We start from the raw sequence: 18,885 nt of genomic DNA on the forward strand, positions 1-18,885 counted from the left end.
TGCTAAAATCTTTCACACAATCCTCTGCACTCTCCTTTCCTTGTTTGGACATCTTTATCCTTTATCAGTCTCTGACTGCATTTCAACTGTGCTTCCAAAAAACAGCCAGATTAATCATCAGAAAAACATAGCTTTCATATGTGACTGCACTTCTTAAAAGCATTTGAGACTCTCCACTTCCTATAGGATAAAATCTACTGTCCTTTGATTATATTGTGAATTTTCCTACTTCTAAGCTTTTACTAACACTATTCCTTCTAAAATATCCTCTCTTCCCCTTCTCTGTTCACCCAAATTTTATTATTTCCTTCAAAGACATTTACCCAAGCCCTATGTTCTCTGTGAAACCCTTTGTGATATCCCTTTGTGAGCAGAGGGGAAGCAGTGCAAATAATCTAAGACCAAGTCAAGTAAACAGACCAGTGTGACTTGGAATGGGGCGAGAGTGATTATTTTGGAAACAAGATCAGAGAAGTGATGGGAGGCCAGGTCCCATGGGGCCTTCTTGGCTATTATAAGGATGTTTTCTTTAAATATGAGCAAAATTGGGGTGCCTGGGCGGCTCAGTCGGTTAAGTATTTGTCTTTGGCTCAGGTCATGAACTTGTGGTTCATGAGTTCGAGCCCTGCATCAGGCTCTGTGATGACAGCTCAGAGCCTGGAACCTGCATCAGATTCTGTGTCTTCCTCTCTCTCTCTGCCCCTCTCCCCCTCATGCTCTTTCTCTCAAAAATAAATTTAAATTTTTTTTTAATTAAAAATATATATATAAGCAAAATGGAGATCAACTGCAAGGTTTTAAGCATTTACTAGCAAAGATATAGAACTTGGATTTCAAAAAGATCATGCTACCTGTGGCGAAAAGAACAAGCCATACATAGACAGGAAAGTGAAGAAGCAAGGAAACTGATTAAGAGGCTATTATAGTGTCTGGGTAAAAGAGTGTGATTAGAACTAGGGTGGTGGCAATCAGAAGTGGTCTGAATCCAGATGTATATGCTGACTGATGAGGGATATGAAAACAAGAAAGGAGTTAAGGATGACTCCAAGTTGTTAGCCTAAACAAGTAGAAGAACAGAGGTGTTACTGATATGAGGGAGAAGATGGTGGGAGGAGCAGGTTTTGAACGTGGTAAGTTTAAGACATATATTGGCCATTGAACGGAAATGTTGAATTGGAAGATTATTACCTAAATCTGAAATTCAGGGGAAAGAGATACATTTGGGAACTCTCAGAATACAGATCAGGCGGGTTTCACAAAATATCTGTGATGTTAATCGTTCTGTAACTGCTCTGCCCCATACAGTAGCCAAGAGCCACATATGATTTGAAATGCAGCTAGGATGACTGAAAAACTGAATTGTTAATTTTCATTGATTTGCATTTAAAAGCACATGTGGCTCATGGCTGCACAGTGAACAAAGCATATATAAATAATATTTAAAACAAAGTGACTGAATGAGAACCCTAATTGAGTAGGTAGAGATGTCCAAAGATTGGGTACTGGGCACACCAACGACACGGATTATTTGTGATAGAAAAAAAAAAAAATAGATCAAAACAACCCAAATCTCCATAAACAACAGAACAGAAAAATAATTAGTGGCATAGTCACATAAGACTGCCATTCAGCAGTGAATGTATACATCTACATGGATCTCGAAACAATGTTAAATGAAAAAAAAAACTCAGAGAAGAAAATTTTCTATTAAGGTCAAATGCAGAAAAAACTAAAAAGTATACTGTTTAAGACTATATTCAGATTAATAAAGTATAAAGAAAATCAAGGGTATTATTATCTAAATACAGGATAACATCACCTCTCCAAGGGAGGGAAAAGGTTGCAACCAGGGAGGTGAGCACAGAGAACTTCAAAGTTACTGGAAATGTTCTATTTCCTAAACTAGATGGTAGGTACACAGATGTTTATTTTGTTATTCTTCTTTATCCTATGTGGGGAATAAGTTTACCAATTCCCTGAGCCTGCACTGATGGATTAACAAGACACAAAGAATCAGAAAGCCATAGGATGTTCACACCCAAGTTTGGGTAAACAAGATCAGGTAAATAGGTATAGGTAAGGCGAGGCAAAGGCCCCAGTATAGAACAAAGGTATATGAGATAAACAAGATTACGTATTCAAGGCAGAAATGCCCCCCAACTTAGTACTATAGCAGAAAGCTTTCACAGGAAGGAAGGACCAAATTAGGTAAACAGGTAAACAGGGCTATAGACCACTGCGGAGAAGATGCCCAGAGTGGAGCTAATTAGCAAAAGAAAAGTGCCTTGTTTACCCTGAGGGAGCATGCTCTTTCTTGTCCCCTAGACCAGTTCAGATAAACAGAGGTGGTGCCTCACATCTGCTGTAAACAACCTTCCCCCTGGCTGCCCGCTACCCAGCGCCAAGATTTTGTTTTGTATTAACCCAAACCCCTAACACCACATATCTTCAAAACCTCCTTTCCCTCACGCCCATGAATTAATGTTCACAGTTTCATTGTCTCTTTGTGCACATTCATCACCGTGTTTGTAAGCCTTCTGATCCTAATAAAAACGGAGCAAGGACCCTTAATCGGATTGTCTTCCCCCCAACATTGGCCATCTCTCGCATTTTTAATCCTGTGTACTGCTTTCCTGCGGGACAAAAAATAATTCCAGACCCAGAGTCTACAACAATCCTATATACTCTTCCATGTATGATATTAATTAAAAGTAAAAAAATATATATAAGGTAGTATATGGTTAAGTGTCAAATAAATGTTTCAAAATCTTGAATAAATCATTAAGTTTAGAAAAAGGAAAGACAATGGTGTGACCTTAATAAGGTCTAAAAAAGAATGACGGAAAAGAAAGAAAAGAGAGGGGCGCGTGGGTGGCTCAGTTGGTTAAGTGTCCAGCTCTTGGACAGTGCTCTTGACAGTTGCAAAGCCTATCTGGAATATTCTCTCTCTCTCTTTCTCTCTCTCTCCACCACCCCCCCCAGTCTACCCCTCCCCCATGCACTGTCTCTCTCAAAATATATTAAAAAAAGAGAGAGAAAGAGAGAGAGAAGGCCATTCTAGAATTGAGAATGAACACCTCATGTACAAGACACAGTAAATTGGTGGGTCTGACTAGAGAAGAGGAAATTTAGGTTGAAAAGTTAGGCTAGGGCCTACCTATGAGATGCTTAAATGCTGGGTCAAGAAGTTTGGACTTGATCTTGAAATAGCGCAGAACGACTGGTGGTGTCCAAGCAAGACAATGGCATGGGGAAAGTGGTAGGTTAGAATGAATCAGATAAGGATCAACTGGTAGGGAGACAGGAGCCTGGAAAAAATCAGTTATAGAGCTATATGCACCCCTATGTTTATTTATTGCAGCAGTGATTACAACAGTCAAGATATGGAAGCAACCCAAGTATCCATCCACAGATGAAAGGATTAAGAAGACACACACACACACACACACACACACACACACACACACACACATATATGTACATACAATGGAATATTACTCAGCCATAAAAAAAAGAATGAAATCCTGCCATATGCAAAAACAGATGGATCTAGAGGGTATAACGCTAAATGAAATAAGAGAAAGACAAATACCATATGATTTCACTCATATGTGGAATTTAAGAAAACAAAGGAAAAAAAGGACCAAAAACCCGACTCTTAAATATAGAGAACTGGTGGTTGCCAGAGGGGAGGTAGAAGAGGTGAAATAGGTGAAGGGGATTAAGAGTACATTTATCATGATGAGCTCTGACTAATGTATAGAATTGTTGAATCACTATACTGTACAACTGAAATATAACCCTGTATGTTAACTATACTGGAATTAAAAAAATACATATCTAGAATTTGTAGATGTGAGATGTCAGGGAAGATAGTCATGGCCTTAACTAGCATGGTGGTTGGAAGATTAAGTGTACTCCAAGAAACTTGAGGATGACTCAAAAGAGTTTGGTCTTCAGAACAGACAGTGAGAGAAAAATAGATGCAAAGACTACTCCAATTTTCAAGCTAAACTAAGAAAATGATTAACATCAGGGTGCCTGGGTGACTCAGTAAGTTGAGCAGTCAACTCTCAATTTTGGCTCGGGTCACAATCCCAGGGTCCTGAGATCCAGCCCCAAGTCGGGCTCCACGCTGAGTGTGAGACTGCTTAGGATTCTCATTCATTCTCTCTCTCTCTCTCTCTCTCTCTCTCTCTCTCTCTCTCTCTCTCTCTCTCTCTCTCTCCCCCCACCCCCCCCCCGCCCCGACTCATGCTCTCTCTCTAAAAAGAAATTAAAAAAAAAAGTTTTTAAATGATTAACCTCAATATTTGCAAAACTAGGGAAATCAACAGAGAAAACTGGTTTTCAAAAAAGACCATTCATTCATTCATATAATAAATATGTCAAGCAAAGTATGATACCTTCCCCTCAGGGAGCAGCTTGTGAGTGCCATTTTTTTTTTTTTTTTTTTAACAGTTACACACTTTTTAATGGGCAAAGAGAAACTACAGTTCTTTGGGAGTCATAAAAGCTTTTATAGCTTTTAATGGTACAAGAGTTTCTTAAGTCCCACTTTTATTTTTTTTTAAGAGAGAGAAAGAGAGAGTGCACACAGGAGAGAGGAAGAGGAGGAGGGGAAGGGGAAAGGGGGAGAGGGAGAGAGGGAGGGGGAGGGGGAGAGGGAGAGAGGGAGGGGGAGAGAGAGAGAATATCTTAAGCAGGCTCCACACTCCGCACAGAGTCCAACTCGGGGCTCGATTCCACAACGCTGGGATCATGACCCCAACAGAAATCAAGAGACAGACGCCCAACTGACTAAGCCACCCAGATGCCTCTCTAAGTCCCACTTTTAAAAGAAAGAGTACTGTAATAAAAATATTGAGCTGCTTTTCAAAATGAATTGAAAGAGGCAATAGAAAACAAGAGTGGACATGTATAGTAAAAGGTCATAAGTGGAATTATTTGACTGAAAGTTTCTTGAGGACAGAATTTATCACTGACTTGCTTTGCAAACCACCACCACCACCCCACCCCCCCACCCAGTGCTGAGCACACTGTAGTGAATGATCACTACAAAATAGATACTCAAATAATGCTAAAGGAAAAGAGAAGAGTGAGGGCTGACTCAAGAAAAACTTAGTAATGCCTACCAAGCCTCCAGAACCCAGCATACCTGAAGGATCTACCCCTTAAGGTATCTACCCCTGTAAAAGGAAAATGCTTTAGCCTTGTCACCCTGATTGAAAGGTAGGTTGATTATCTAGGGACCTCTTTAGGAGATCTAAAATACCAATATAAAAGTAGAAAGGAGAGGGCGCCCAGGTGGCTCAGTCAAGCATCCGACTTTGGCTCGGGTCATGATCTCACTGCTCATGATCCTGCGGTTCGTGAGTTCGAGCCCCGCATCGGGGCTCTGTGCTGACAGCTCAAAGCCTGGAGCTTGCTTCAGATTGTCTCCATCTCTCTGCCCCTCCCCTGTTCGCACTCTGTCTCTCTCTCAAATATTAAAATAAAACGTTAAAAAAATTTTTTAAAGAAAAATAGAAAGGAAATCAATTGTTTTAAAAAACATATGTTGAATTTCTGCTCCCCACACTACTTACTCCCTGGTAAGATTATCCCTAACCTTAAAGGCAGATAGACAGAATGTAACATTTTACTGTCTACGGTTTGGGCTAATGCTAATTAAAGATACTCAAAGGCATTTTTTCCTTTTAGACCATTAAAAAACATTTTTTCTGGTTAAAAGTAAAATAAAAGCCTGGGGGCACTTGGCTGGCTCAGACAGAAGAGCCTTCAACTCTTGATCTCAGAGTTCTGAATTCAAGCCTCATGGTGGGCGGAGAGCTAGTTTGCTTGCTTACATACATACACACACACACACACACACACACACAGTGGTTGTACCACTTAAAAAAAAAAAAAAAAGTAAAAGCCAGGATCTTAATAGCTAGTCCCATATGACACACTGTTACCTATGCCCACAGAACAGAGAAATGCAAAGTAGAGCAGCCTGCAAAGTGAGATGACCAATGTACAGGTGTTTCAAGTAGCTGCCAGGCACTGGCCTATTACCTCCAGGTTCCCCGAGATAATCACAACTCCAAGTTATCCAATATGGCTAAACAGGGGACAATGAGACTGCTTTTTAAATGAATTGATCTTATTATACAAATGCTTTCAGACCATCTCTTTCTCAAGAGGTTAGAACAGGGAATGAATGCCTCAACACTGGCAAAGGCAGTATAACATAACAGTTAAGAACTCAGGCTCTGGCACCAGACAGACATGGGTTAAATCCCATGTCTCTTGCAGTAAACAGCCCTGTAAACATCTCTGTTAATACATCTCCCTACTATGTACAGAATCGATTACCTTAAGATTTTGAATATGTGGCAGCTTCAGATGTTAGTACTTTCCTTCTTATAACTACACCCCAGTCCCTTTGATTTTCCTGTATTTTCCTTACTAGTCTCAACTGCTAATTTTTACTGTAGAGCTGTCTAGATGTTGATCTCATTCATTATCTTTGAATCTCCTGAATTTCCTTCTCTGAGAACAACCTTATCTTGAAGCTCTGGCAATTCAACCCATGCCCTGAATTTCATCAATGAAACTGAAGAGCAGTCGGAGAAAACCACAAAGAAAACTGGATTGTAAATAGAACATACAAACCTCTTTGTTGTATAAAACTTCAAATTGATGATTTCTTTAAAATCCCAAATTCTGGGTGCCTGGCTGGCTCAGTCGGTAGAGCATGTGACCCCTGACTCAGGTTTGTGAGTTCAAGACCCACTGCTGGGTGTACAGATTAGTTTAAAATAAATCTTTAAGGGGCACTTGGGTGGCTCAGTCGGTTGAACATCTGACTCTTGATTTCTGCTCAGGTCATGATCCCAAGGTTGTGGGATTGAGCTCCACGTCGGGCTCTGTGTGCTGAGCATGGAGCTTGCTTAAGATTCTCTCTCTCCTCCCCGCACCCCTCCCCAGCTTACTCTCTAAAAAACAAAATACTTGGGGCACCTGGGTGGCTCAGTTGGTTGGGCAGCCAACTTCGGCTCAGGTCATGATCTTGCGGTCCATGAGTTCGAGCCCCGCATCAGGCTCTGTGCTGACAGCTCAGAGCCTGGAGTCTGCTTCAGATTCTCTGCCCCCCACTCTCTCTCTGCCCCTACCCCACTTGTGCTCTGTCTCACTCTCTCAAAAATAAATATTAAAAAAAAATTAAAAATAAAAATAAAGACAGGAACGCATCAAAAATGAATTCATTAAAAAATAATAATAAATAATAAAATACTTAAAAAAATTTTTTTTAATCCCAAATTCTGTACACTGGAGAATATGGAGCTAAACATAGCCTATTGGCAACAAATTAGATACCGAAAAAAATCCTGACCTGAAGAAAGCCTGTGGAAGTACTCTGCCTCTGCTCACCACTCCCACTTCTTTCTCTAAACTCAGGGATCTAATTTATGTTTGTTGTAGTGGATTTTGCAAATAGTGGGGGAAAAGAGGAGGGAAAACAGGTTTCACAGATTTTTCATTTGCATCAGGCACCATTACTACCATCCTACTTCAGTAGGGAAAGACTAAGTCCCAACCAGTTTCTCTGCTTCAGGTCTCTCCACTCACTTACAGCCTGCACACAGCCACCAAACTAATTTCCTAAATTAGCAGTTTCATTAGATCACTCCCCACCTCAAAAACTCTTAGCGGCTCCCTAAACTATGCACTGAAAAAGCCCAACTAAAATTCAAAGCCCAGGCTAGCATTATCCCACTTTTATAATACAAGACTTGTCTCCTAATTGCCCCACAGAAATTCTCTAAGGCTCCAACTAGCCTAATCTGCTCACTGTCCATCCCTCACCCCCAACTCCTGCACGCCTAGGCTGATTACACCCACCACCGTCCACCCTCCACACTTTCTGCTTTTCCTTCAAAGGCCAGACCCCCTCCTCTATCTCTGCCCTGCACTATGCTCCCAAAGCACGCACTGTCGTACTGCCCATCTTCTGACCCTAGCCAAACACATGCTTTTTAGCTGGCTATATATTCTCTTGGCATCTCAATCTGCTCAAACGAAGTCAAAGTTCCTTGGAAAGCAGACTACATACTTACACGGGTCTATCACAGTGCCTCGCACTTAGTAGGTCCTAGATATTTAAAAAAAAAACAGAGGAGCTCAAATGATACATCTAAGTAGGGCAAGACAATACTGCCCATCTTTGCCGATTCCCCTCTGTTCACAGTAAAAGGGATTCAGCGTCCGCGACAGGGCAATCAATGTATTTCTAGTATACACGGAGCAGCGAAGTGGAGAGAGCACGCCACCGGATGGCAAAAAAACACCCGCGTCCCCATCCTGGTTTTTGCCACAAGCCCTGCAATTGGGAAATCACACAATCTCTCTGGGCCTCGGTTGTCTCAGGTGTAAAACAATGGAGCTGTTTTGATGGATCCCTAGGTATCCTTCGGCTCCCGAATTCCCCGGGACTGGAAATCCAACACCCATCTACTCACTAAGGCGCAGGCAGGCAAACTTTTACGGTGCCCGACGCAGGCATTTCCATATAGTAGTGGAAACTCCGTTCTCATGGAAAAAAAGCAGGGCTGAGAGGAGGGTAAGAAGCGGTCTCCCTGGACTGGGATTCCTTTACCCCATAGCCAGGGGCAGTTGGACTCGGCTTCCTGCCTCTCACAGGCAGACTCCCCGGAGAGTGGCGCGGCACCGCACGGCTCCGGGAGCGGGCCGGGATGACTCCGTCCGCGCCCCGCGCCCCCAGCACTTGTGACACACGCCCCGTGACCCCGGGTCACAGCCCCCGTCCGCCCTCACCCGCCCCAGTGGCGCCCTCCTCTCCCGGCAAGGCCCCTCGCTCCCGCCCGGCCGGCCGCCCTTCCGGGCCCCGGAGCGGCCTCTGCGCGGGCGTCCGGGCCCCAGGCCGGCGGGACTGGCGGCGTGAGGGGCGGCGGCGGCGGCTTTAAGTGCTGAATCACCACTTTGCAACCCGAGCTCCAAACCACCGTGACCCGCGGGCCCCGGGGGCCCGGTCGCTCCGCTCCGCTTACCCACAGAGGCGCTCCGGGGGCGGCAGGCGGGCGCCGACGACGGAGCGGAAGGTGCTGGGCCGCGCGGAGTGCAGCAGCCACGCTAACCGGTACCGCATACCCCAGCGCAGCCGCCGGGAGCACCGCGGACGCTTCCTTCTGGCGCCGGGAGCCGGCCCTGCCCACTGCGCATGCTCAGTCCGCCGCGCCGCGCCGCGCCGCTTCCCGGGAGCAGCCGAGCGGCCGGCGCTCCGGGTTTTGCCTGGAACCCGGCAGGGCGGGGGCGGTGGCGGGGATGGCAGGCGTCCCCGGCCCGAGCCAGCGGGCGGGACGGAGTCTGGGCGGGGAGCTGCGGGAGCCCGGCAACCAGGCTTTCCCAGGCCGGGGGTGTCCCGGCTGGGTCACACAGGGACGAGATGGGAGGGCGGCGAGGTGTATCTGGCTTAAGTGTTTGTAAGGGGCAGGGTCTCACGAATACCGTAGGAGCACAACGAGCCACGTTTGCGGAGTCGCCCCCATTGGCTTTCGCCCTGGGCAGTGCAGGTGTTAGAAAGAAGCCCGCGGACCAGGCGGCGCGCGGCCCGCGGGCTCCCTCTAGAGCGCGATGCGGACCCTGAGGGGGAGTTAGCAGCTCCTCCAAGAGCCAGGGGGAGATGGGACCCGCAACAGCGAAAAAAAGGTTTCCGTGGCCTTTCAAATCCGGAGTAGAAACTCCTACTCTGCATTACTGCTGTATTAACACAACACTACACGTATATATAGTAGTACTACCATTGCCAGTGTACTTTAGTCATTATTTATAACACAAGACTTTTTTCCCTGATGGCTTTACGGAGCTGTGCATCCAAGAACAATCTAATAGTTGTTATGGATCTGACTTTCCATTACATTTCCATTTTACAAGGGTCTTTAAGGCAGAGTGCAATTAGGGATAGTGACTCCCAAGCTTAAGTACCTTTAGGTCTCTGATGTGGCAGATGGAAGTCTGCTGCCAAAAACAGTGCTTTCAATCCTATTATTGTTTCAAATGGGAATTCGGGAGGAGGTTCCCTTAATTAAGCGGATGCTTCGTTAAGGAGGTACAGGGATCTTTTTTAATCATTTCAGCTAAAGGCAAACGTTGGATGGATGCAAACTGAGGTATCAGAGATGAGGAAGTGCAAAATAGGGTAAAATTCCACAATATTACATTCTAGCCTCACCCCACCTGTATTAGTGTCCTGTGGCTGCGATAACAAATTATCACAAAGTTAGTGGCTTAAAACAACAGAAATGTATTCTCTCACAGTCTGCAGGCCAGAAGTCCAAAATCAAGATATTGTCAGGACTGCACTCCCTACAAAGGATATTAGGGGAGAATCCATTCTTTGCCTCTTCCAGTTTCTTGTGGATGCCAGTTTCCTTGACTTATGGCCACATCACTTTAATCTCTGCCTCCATCTTCACATTGCTTTCTCCTCTGTGTGTCTTTTCTTCTGTCTTTTATAAGGACACTTGTCTTTGGATTTAGGGCACAATCACGTAATCCAGGATTATCTCATCTCATCCCTAACTTGATTACATCTGCAAAGATACTTTTTTTCCATATAATGTAACACAGGTTCCTGGGATGAGGACATGGACACATATTTTGGGGGCCACCACTCAACTGAGTACCCCACCTTTCCAGCTTCTACCCCCGCCCTCTACTAACTGCAATTCACACAGCTATCACAGCTAATTAATGCTTACAACAATACTAACTTGTCAGTTGTCTAGCAGCTTCCAAGCCCAGTTGAAATAGTGTTGCCTTTACAAAACTTTCCCTCATTTCCATTCCTCACATACCCTAATTGAAAGTAATCACTGATCTGAGCTGCCACAGTAGATCACCTTTCTCTAAAGGCACTTATTTGAGGGGTGCCTGGGTGGCTCAGTCGGTTAAGCGTCCGACTTCAGCTCAGGTCACGATCTCGCGGTCCATGAGTTCGAGCCCCGCGTTGGGCTCTGGACTGATGGCTCAGAGCCTGGAGCCTGCTTCTGATCTTGTGTCTCCCTCTCTCTCTGCCCCTCCCCCATTCATGCTCTGTCTCTCTGTGTCTCAAAAACAAATAAACATTAAAAAAAATTAAAAAAAAATAAAGGCACTTATTTGAATTTTAACTTTCCACGCTTGTAAGAAGTAGACTTGGAATGATGTCTTAGATATTTTTGTATCTCACCTGGCAGCCAGCATAGTGCTTAGTTAACACTCGTCAATTGCATGTTTCCTGAATCTGATTAAGCCTCTAGATATAACTACCTTTCATAGGAAATACAGGGAATAGACATGTTAAATCACACCATAAGGATACTATCAGCAAAATTTAGAATGTTTGGAACACTACAGGAAAAATGACCTGAATTGCAAAATAAGAGAGAAAGGAGAAACCTATGAATTAAAGGGGACTTAGAATTGACAAGTTATGGGGGCGCCTGGGTGGCGCAGTCGGTTAAGCGTCCGACTTCAGCCAGGTCAAGATCTCGCGGTCTGTGAGTTCGAGCCCCGCGTCAGGCTCTGGGCTGATGGCTCGGAGCCTGGAGCCTGTTTCCGATTCTGCGTCTCCCTCTCTCTCTGCCCCTCCCCCGTTCATGCTCTGTCTCTCTCTGTCCCAAAAATAAATAAAAAACGTTGAAAAAAAATTAAAAAAAAAAAAGAATTGACAAGTTATGATAAGCTGTTTATTAACTTTTATATGAAAATGAAAAGGGTCGGGAAGACCCAATGGAAGAAGAGTCTGAAACACTTACAGTAGCAAGTATTGAGTTATTATTAAGCTATAGTAATTGACATGACAATGGCATGAGGGCAAATAGGCCATGGAAAACTATTTGGTAGTATCTATTAAAGCTGCATATATGCATATGCTATGATCTAGCAATTCAACTTCTAGCTATATAGGCAACAGAAATGTGAACATGCATCCATAAAAATACATGTTCTAGAATGTTCACAGTAGCACAATCAATAATAGTCCCAAACTGGAAACAGTCCAAATGCCCATCAACAGTAAAATGCACAGGAAAAATAAATTGGGAAATAATCACACAATGGAATACTATACAGCAATGAAAGTGAACAAACAAAAACTAAAAATATGGCTGAATCTCACAAACATGGTGAAAGAAGACAGATCCAAAAGAGTATTTACTATATAAGTCCGTTTATATAAAATTGAAAATCAGGCAAAACTAATCCACAGTGTAGTACTAGAAGTCAGGCTAGTGGTTAGGGAGAATAAAGGGGGCTTCTCAAGTATGTTTCTAACTGGGTGTATTCAGTTTTTGAAAATAAATTGAGCTGTATACTTACGATTTATTCACTTTTCTGTTTGTAGCACTTCAAAAAAACCTTCAAAAGATAATACTTAAATGTTTTTATTTTTATGTTTTTTATTGTTTGAATTTTTAAAATATAATTTATTGTCAAATTGGCTAACATGCAGTGTGTACAGTGTGCTCTTGGTTTTGGGGTAGATTCCCATGGTTCATCACTTACATACAACACCCAGTTCTCATCCCAACAAGTGCCCTCCTCAATGCCCATCATATTTAAATGTTTTTAATGTTCATTTTTGAGAGAGAAAGAGAGAGAGAAAGCACAAGTGGGGGAGGGGCAGAGAGAGAGACACACACACACAGAATCCAAAGCAGGCTCCAGGCTCTGAGCTGTCAGTACAGAGCCTGACATAGGGCTCGAACCCACAAACTGTGAGATCATGACCTGAGCCAAAGTCAGACACGTAACTGACTGAGCCACCCAGATGTCCCTCAAAAGATAATATTTAGAGGCACCTGAATGGCTCAGTCGGTTAAGCCTCCAGCTCTTGGTTTCAGCTTGAGCCCTGATCTCACAGTTTGTGAGATCGAGCCCTAAGTCAGGCTCTGGGCTGACAGTGTGAAGCCTGCTTGGAATACTCTCTCTCTCTCTCTCTCTTTGCCTCCTCCCCACTCGGCTCCCTCTGTCTTTCTCTCTCAAACAAATAAACATTTCTAAAATGGGCTAACATAGGGGTGCCTGGGTGCCTCAGTCGGTTAAGCGTCCTACTTCAGCTCAGGTCATGATCTCGCGGTCCGTGAGTTCAAGCCCTGCATTGGGCTCGGTGCTGACAGCTCAGAGCCTGGAGCCTGTTTCAGATTCTGTGTCTCCCTCTCTCTCTGACCCTGCCCCGTTCATGCTCTGTCTCTCTCTGTCTCAAAAATAAATAAATGTTAACAATCTTTTTTAAATAAATAAAATGGACTAACATAATTAAAAAATGTTTATTTATGTTTGAGAGAGAGAGAAAGAGAGTACAAGTAGGGGAGGGACAGAGAGAGAGAGGGACACACAGAATCCAAAGCAGGCTCCAGGCTCTGAGCTGTCAGCACAGAGCCCAAATCCAGGCTCAAACTCCTGAACCATAAGATCGTGACCTGTGCTGAAGTTGGATGCTTAACCAGGTACCCAGGTACTCCAACAAATATTTTAAAATATATACATAATATTTTAAAATGCAAAACAAAAAAAAAGACATATTAACCAAATGATATATGTGGTTTTTATTTGACTCCTGAACAAACCTATTATGAAAAAGAAACATTTATGAGGCAATCAGTAAAAGAATAGTGTGTAGATATTTGATATTAAATGATTATGTTACTTCTGGTGGTATGTTAATGGCTGCGGGGTTTTTTTTGTTTGTTTGTTTGTTTTTAGAGTTGAGATATATACTGAAATAATACAATGCCTGGGAGTCTACTGTCTAATTCAGTAGACAATGAGGGAGAGAGGAAACAATAGATTCAACAATATTATTGGCCATGAACTGATGATTATTGAAGTTGGATAATGAAAGATGGGTTGGGAAGGTTATTATGCTATTCTATTTGCTTTTGTGTATGTTTGAAGTTTTCTATGATAAAAAGTTTTAGGGGCTCCTGCCTGGCTCAGTCAGTGACTCTTAATCTCAGGGTTGTGAGTTCAAACCCCACATTGGGCATGGAGCGTACTTAAAAAAAAAAAGTTTTATAATGTATGTTAGTTTTAAATAAAGGACTATGGTAATAAAACACCTAAAAGCAACATGAATTTTTTGTAATGTTTATTTATTTAGGGGCGTCTAGGTGGCTCAGTTGATTAAGTGTCCGACTCTTGATTTGGGCTCAGGTCATGATCTCATGGTTTGTAGGTCTGAGCCCTGTGTCGGGCTCTGCACTGACAGCATACAGCCTGCTTGGGATTCTCTTTCTCCCTCTCTCTCTTCCCCTACCCCCCCTCGCACGCAGGAGCATGCAGGCACATACAATTTCTCACTTTCAAAATAAATAAATAAAATTTTAAAAATTTAAATGTTTATTTATTTATTTTGAGAGACAGATAGAGCACAAGCAGGGGAGGGGAAGAGAGAGAAGGAGACAGAATCCCAAGCAGGCTCTGCACTGTCAGCACAGAGCTGCATTCAGGGCTTGAATTCACAAACGCTGAGATCATGATCTGAGCCAAAATCAAGACTTAACTGACTAAGCCACCCAGCTACCCCCAACATGAATTTTTTAAATAAAATGTTTATATATAAGTGATTTACCCTTTTTTTTTTTTTACATTTATTTATTTTTGAGAGACAGAGACAGAACACAAGTGGGGGAGGGGCAGAGAGAGAGGGAGACACAGAATCTGAAGCAGGCTCCAGGCTCCGAGCTGTCAGCACAGAGCCCGACGCGGGGCTCGAACTCACAAACCATGAGATCATGACCTAAGCCGAAGCCGGACGCTTAACCGACTGAGCCACCCAGGCGCCCCCATACCTTGATTTATATTTTTTAAGTTTACTTATTTATTTTAAGAGAGAGAGAGAGAGAAAATGCTCGCAAGTGGGGGAAGGGCAGAGAGAGAGAGAGACAGAGGATCCCAAGCAGGCTCTGCGCTGTCAGCACAAAGTCCGACATGGGGTTCGATCCCACGAACTGTGAGATCATGACCTGAGCAGAAATAAAGAGTAGGATGCTTAACTGACTGAGCCCCCAGGCACCCCCCCTCACCTTGCTTTATATGTTAAAGATACATGAGGAAAGAGCAACCAAGTTTCTAGTGGAGTTTACATTACAGTGAGAGAAAGAAACAAGTAAACTAATACTTATATAAAATAATTACACAATATGATTAAAATAAAATGAGGGTAACCAGAGTGGGTTTTCCTGCTGTCTAGCTGTACCCAAGTAATAGTTCTGGGACTTTTCCTCCATCATCACTACTGCCCATGGTTGGGGGGAGGTGGCAAAGATCTCACCAGCTGTATTAAGGGGGTTAATTCGTGTCCCGAGCTGTTGACAATAGGAGTGTGCACATGGGACAGTTTAGGTGGGAGATCGGCAAAAACTCAGAGCGTAGGGTTTGGTGTTTGGGCTGCATAGGCAGCTGTCAATAAAGAGACAGCTTCTGTGGCCCTTCTCATGGCCTAACTCTCCACCAGAACCTCTCCTAGAATTTCCTATCTCTCTCTCTCTCTCTCTCTCCCCTAACCTCCATCAGCTCCTTCCTAATTCCCTTTAATGTTCCAGCCAGGAGTTTCTCAACTAGAATTTGAAAGTCATGAAGGGGCAGTCATCTCTTCTCGTTATGTCATTGTCTTGCTTCAGACTCTTCTCATGGCTTTCCCTTAAAAGCCTAGTTTGAAAGTTACAAACACTGAATATTCCCTTTTCTCTTTGCTTTCCTGCTGTAAGAACCCTAATTCTCCTGGACGTCTTTGGTCTCTAGGGAAGGGTTCTGAGGTTCAGCCAAGAAATAGTAAAACCTGGAGAGTAAAATGTCAACATCTTCTTTTGTTATGTGCGGAAAGAAAGAAATTGAGTTTTATGAAAGAGTTTGGGGGGCTACCTCAGATAGAGTGGTTGGGGAAAGGGGATATTTCCTCTGAGGAAGTGACATTTAAGTTGTAACTTGAAAGGTAAGAGGGAGCAAGTTATAGGAACAGGTGAGGGAAAAGACTCCACACAGTGGAAATATCAGTTGCAAAGGGTTGAGAGGAGAGTCTGGCGTTATCTGAGATCTACCAGAAGGCCAGAGAACTGGAACCCTCTTCTTTCCTGTTGTCTTGTAACTAACCTTTGCTACTGAGACTCTACTGTTAGAACACTACAGCAAACCAAATTTGGATTTGGGGAACTCTGCACCTAAACGTTTTGGGATTTTTTAAATGGGCTTATGAGCAGCTCACGGACTGTGTTTTCCCCCTCAGTTTATAAGGACATGCAGATACACCATTTGTTCTCTCTGGCATTCATAACCACAGCCGGATCCTAACATGATTCTGGCAACTATGAAAAAGATAGCTAAAGTAAAGTGCTCCTCAACTGTTTAGCAAAGATTTGCATAGATGTTGTTCCAGAGCCTTAAAATATCACACAAATAAAAATGTGTATGAGGGGCTTGGAATAATGCTTAGGTTAAATAAAAATTCAGGGCGCAAAATTATACATTGAATTATGATCTCAATGATTAAAAATATGCTTGTATATAATTGGAAAGAAGTACATCAAAACATTAATAGTGGTAATGATTAGGTTGTGGAAATCTATTATCCACACACAGGAATTCCAGAAAGGAAGAACAGAGACAACAAGTAGAAATGTTCAATGAGTAATTTAAAAATACTTCCCACAACTGAAGGAAAGGAATGGCAAGATTGAAAGAATTCATCAAATGCTCAGCCCAATAGGTGAAAATAGACATACACCAAGGCATGTCACTGCAGAATTTCAGCACACTGAAGGGAAAGAGGAGATTGCTTAAGGTTCCAGAAAGAAAAAAAAAAAAAAAGAGGCCACATACAAATGATCAGGAATCGGAATGGCTTTGGACTTCTCAGCAGCAGAAACTAGAAAACACCGTTTTTAAAAACTCTGGGGCATGGGGTGCCTGGGTGGCTCAGTCAGTTAAGCATCTGATGCTTGATTTCGGCCCAGGTCATGATCAATGGGTTCGAGCCCCCCAGTCATGTTCTGCGCTGACACCAAGGAGCTTGCTTGGGATTCTTTCTCTCTGCCCCTCCCCTCCCTGCTCATGTTCTCACTCTCTCTCTCTCTCTCTTTCAAAATAAATACGTAAACATATAAACATTAAAAAAAATTCTGGGACAGAAATGCCCTCGCCCTAATGGTGGCACAGAGGCTACAGAGCTCCCGGTCTTCAGGGAATACTTATAGCTGTACACAAATTGGCAGCTCAAAAGTAACCTGTATAAATCAAAGCCTGGAAGGTTCTCCCCACACGTTTTTCTCTGTGTGAAACCCTTGGACCCCTTTATATCCCAGAGTGTGAATGTATGAAGGGTTGGCAATGGTAATCAAGACTGAAGCTTCCAGGTGGAAGAACTCAGAGTCATATTTAATATGTTTTATTTCTTATACAAACCACCCATGTTTTTGGTTGCAAAATCACATCTGCTATAATAATTATTAGGGTAAGTTTTAAAGATATAAAATTTTAGTAATAATCATACATATAAACTAATACTTTTGAAAATAGAAATGCTATGGAGCTGGTGGGTTATATAAAACACTAATTTCTCCAGATTACTAATATTTTCCAAAAGGCTTCAAATAGAAAGTCCGGCAGTAATCCTTCAATTATTCAAAAACGCCTACCTACCTGCTTGGAAGGAAATACAGGGAGAACAAAACACAAATTTACATTTCAATAAAATACAGTTCTGCACTAAGAGAGTAGGATGCTCATTAAAAATGCTTTTCTTTGTTATCAAAGTAAGAATAAAGCTCTGTGAGGGGCGCCTGGGTGGCTCAGTAGGTTGAGCGTCCAACTTCGGCTCAGATCATGATCTCGCAGTCTGTGAGTTCCAGCCCCGCATCGGGCTCTGTGCTGACAGCTCAGAGCCTGGAGCCTTCTTTGGATTCTGTGTTTCCCTCTCTCTCTGCCCCTCCTCCACTCATGCTCTGTCTCTCTCTCTCTCTCTCTGTCAAAAATAAATAAACATTTTTAAAAAATTAAAAAAAAAGAATAAAGCTCTGTGAAATAATTAGAATAATTTTCCCCAAGGGTTTATTTATATTTATTTTTAATTTTTTATAAAGATTTTATTTTTTTAATATTTATGTATTTATTTTGAGAGAGAGAGAGAGTAGGAGTGGGGAGGGGCAGAGAGAGGGAGAGAGAGAATCCCAAGCAGGCTTCACGCTGTCAGCACAGAGCCTGACATGGGGCTCAGTCTCACGAACTGAGAGATCATGACCTGAACCGAAGTTAAGAGGCAGCCCCTTAACCCACTGAGCCACCCATGCGCCCCTATAAAGATTTTATTTATTTAAATGTTTTATTTATTTTTGAGATAGAATGTACACACGCAGTGGGGATGGGCAGAGAGAGAAACGGGGACAGATGATCCAAAGAGGGCTCTGTGCTAACACTAGTGAGCCCAAGGTGGGGCTCGAACTCACAAACCGTGAGATCATGACCTGAGCCAAAGGCGGATGCTCAACCGACTGAGCCACCCAGAGGCACCTGCATATACTCCTGCTACCACACATGCATACCCTCCCAAAATTATCAATATTCCCCCACCATCAATTTATTACAATTGATGAACCTACATTGAACCTACATCATTATTACCCAAGTTGTTAGTTTACATTAGGGCTCACTCTTGGTAGTGTACATTCTATGGGTTTGGACAAATGAATAATGACATATATCCACCATTATACTATAGTACACAGTATTTTCACTGCCCTAAAAATCCTCTGTGCTCTGCCTATTCATACCTCCTTCCCCCAACCCCTGGCAGCCACCGATCTTTTTTACTGTCTCCATAATTTTGCTTTTTCCAGAATATCA

The 18,885-nt window shown here is 43.1% G+C and overlaps 1 protein-coding gene across 7 annotated transcripts in view; it reads right to left on the reverse strand.

Moving 5' to 3' along the window:
- Positions 1-18,885, reverse strand: part of IDE (insulin degrading enzyme) — a 194,136-nt gene that overhangs the window by 103,724 nt on the left and 71,527 nt on the right. Inside the window, exon 1 of one of the 7 annotated variants that reach the window (XM_042961100.1) lies at positions 9,057-9,216. The exons of 3 other annotated variants lie outside the window; for them this stretch is intronic. In XM_042961100.1, coding sequence (XP_042817034.1) covers positions 9,057-9,154 — 98 coding nt within the window. In that variant the 5' untranslated portion in view covers positions 9,155-9,216. Of the gene's footprint in view, positions 1-8,507; positions 8,735-9,056; positions 9,217-18,885 lie in introns of those variants that run through there. 3 more of the 7 variants (XM_042961092.1, XM_042961093.1, XM_042961094.1) reach the window with 3 other exon arrangements.

The sequence above is a fragment of the Panthera tigris genome, chromosome D2 (assembly GCF_018350195.1).
Source record: "Panthera tigris isolate Pti1 chromosome D2, P.tigris_Pti1_mat1.1, whole genome shotgun sequence".
NCBI classification, from domain to species: domain Eukaryota; kingdom Metazoa; phylum Chordata; class Mammalia; order Carnivora; family Felidae; genus Panthera; species Panthera tigris.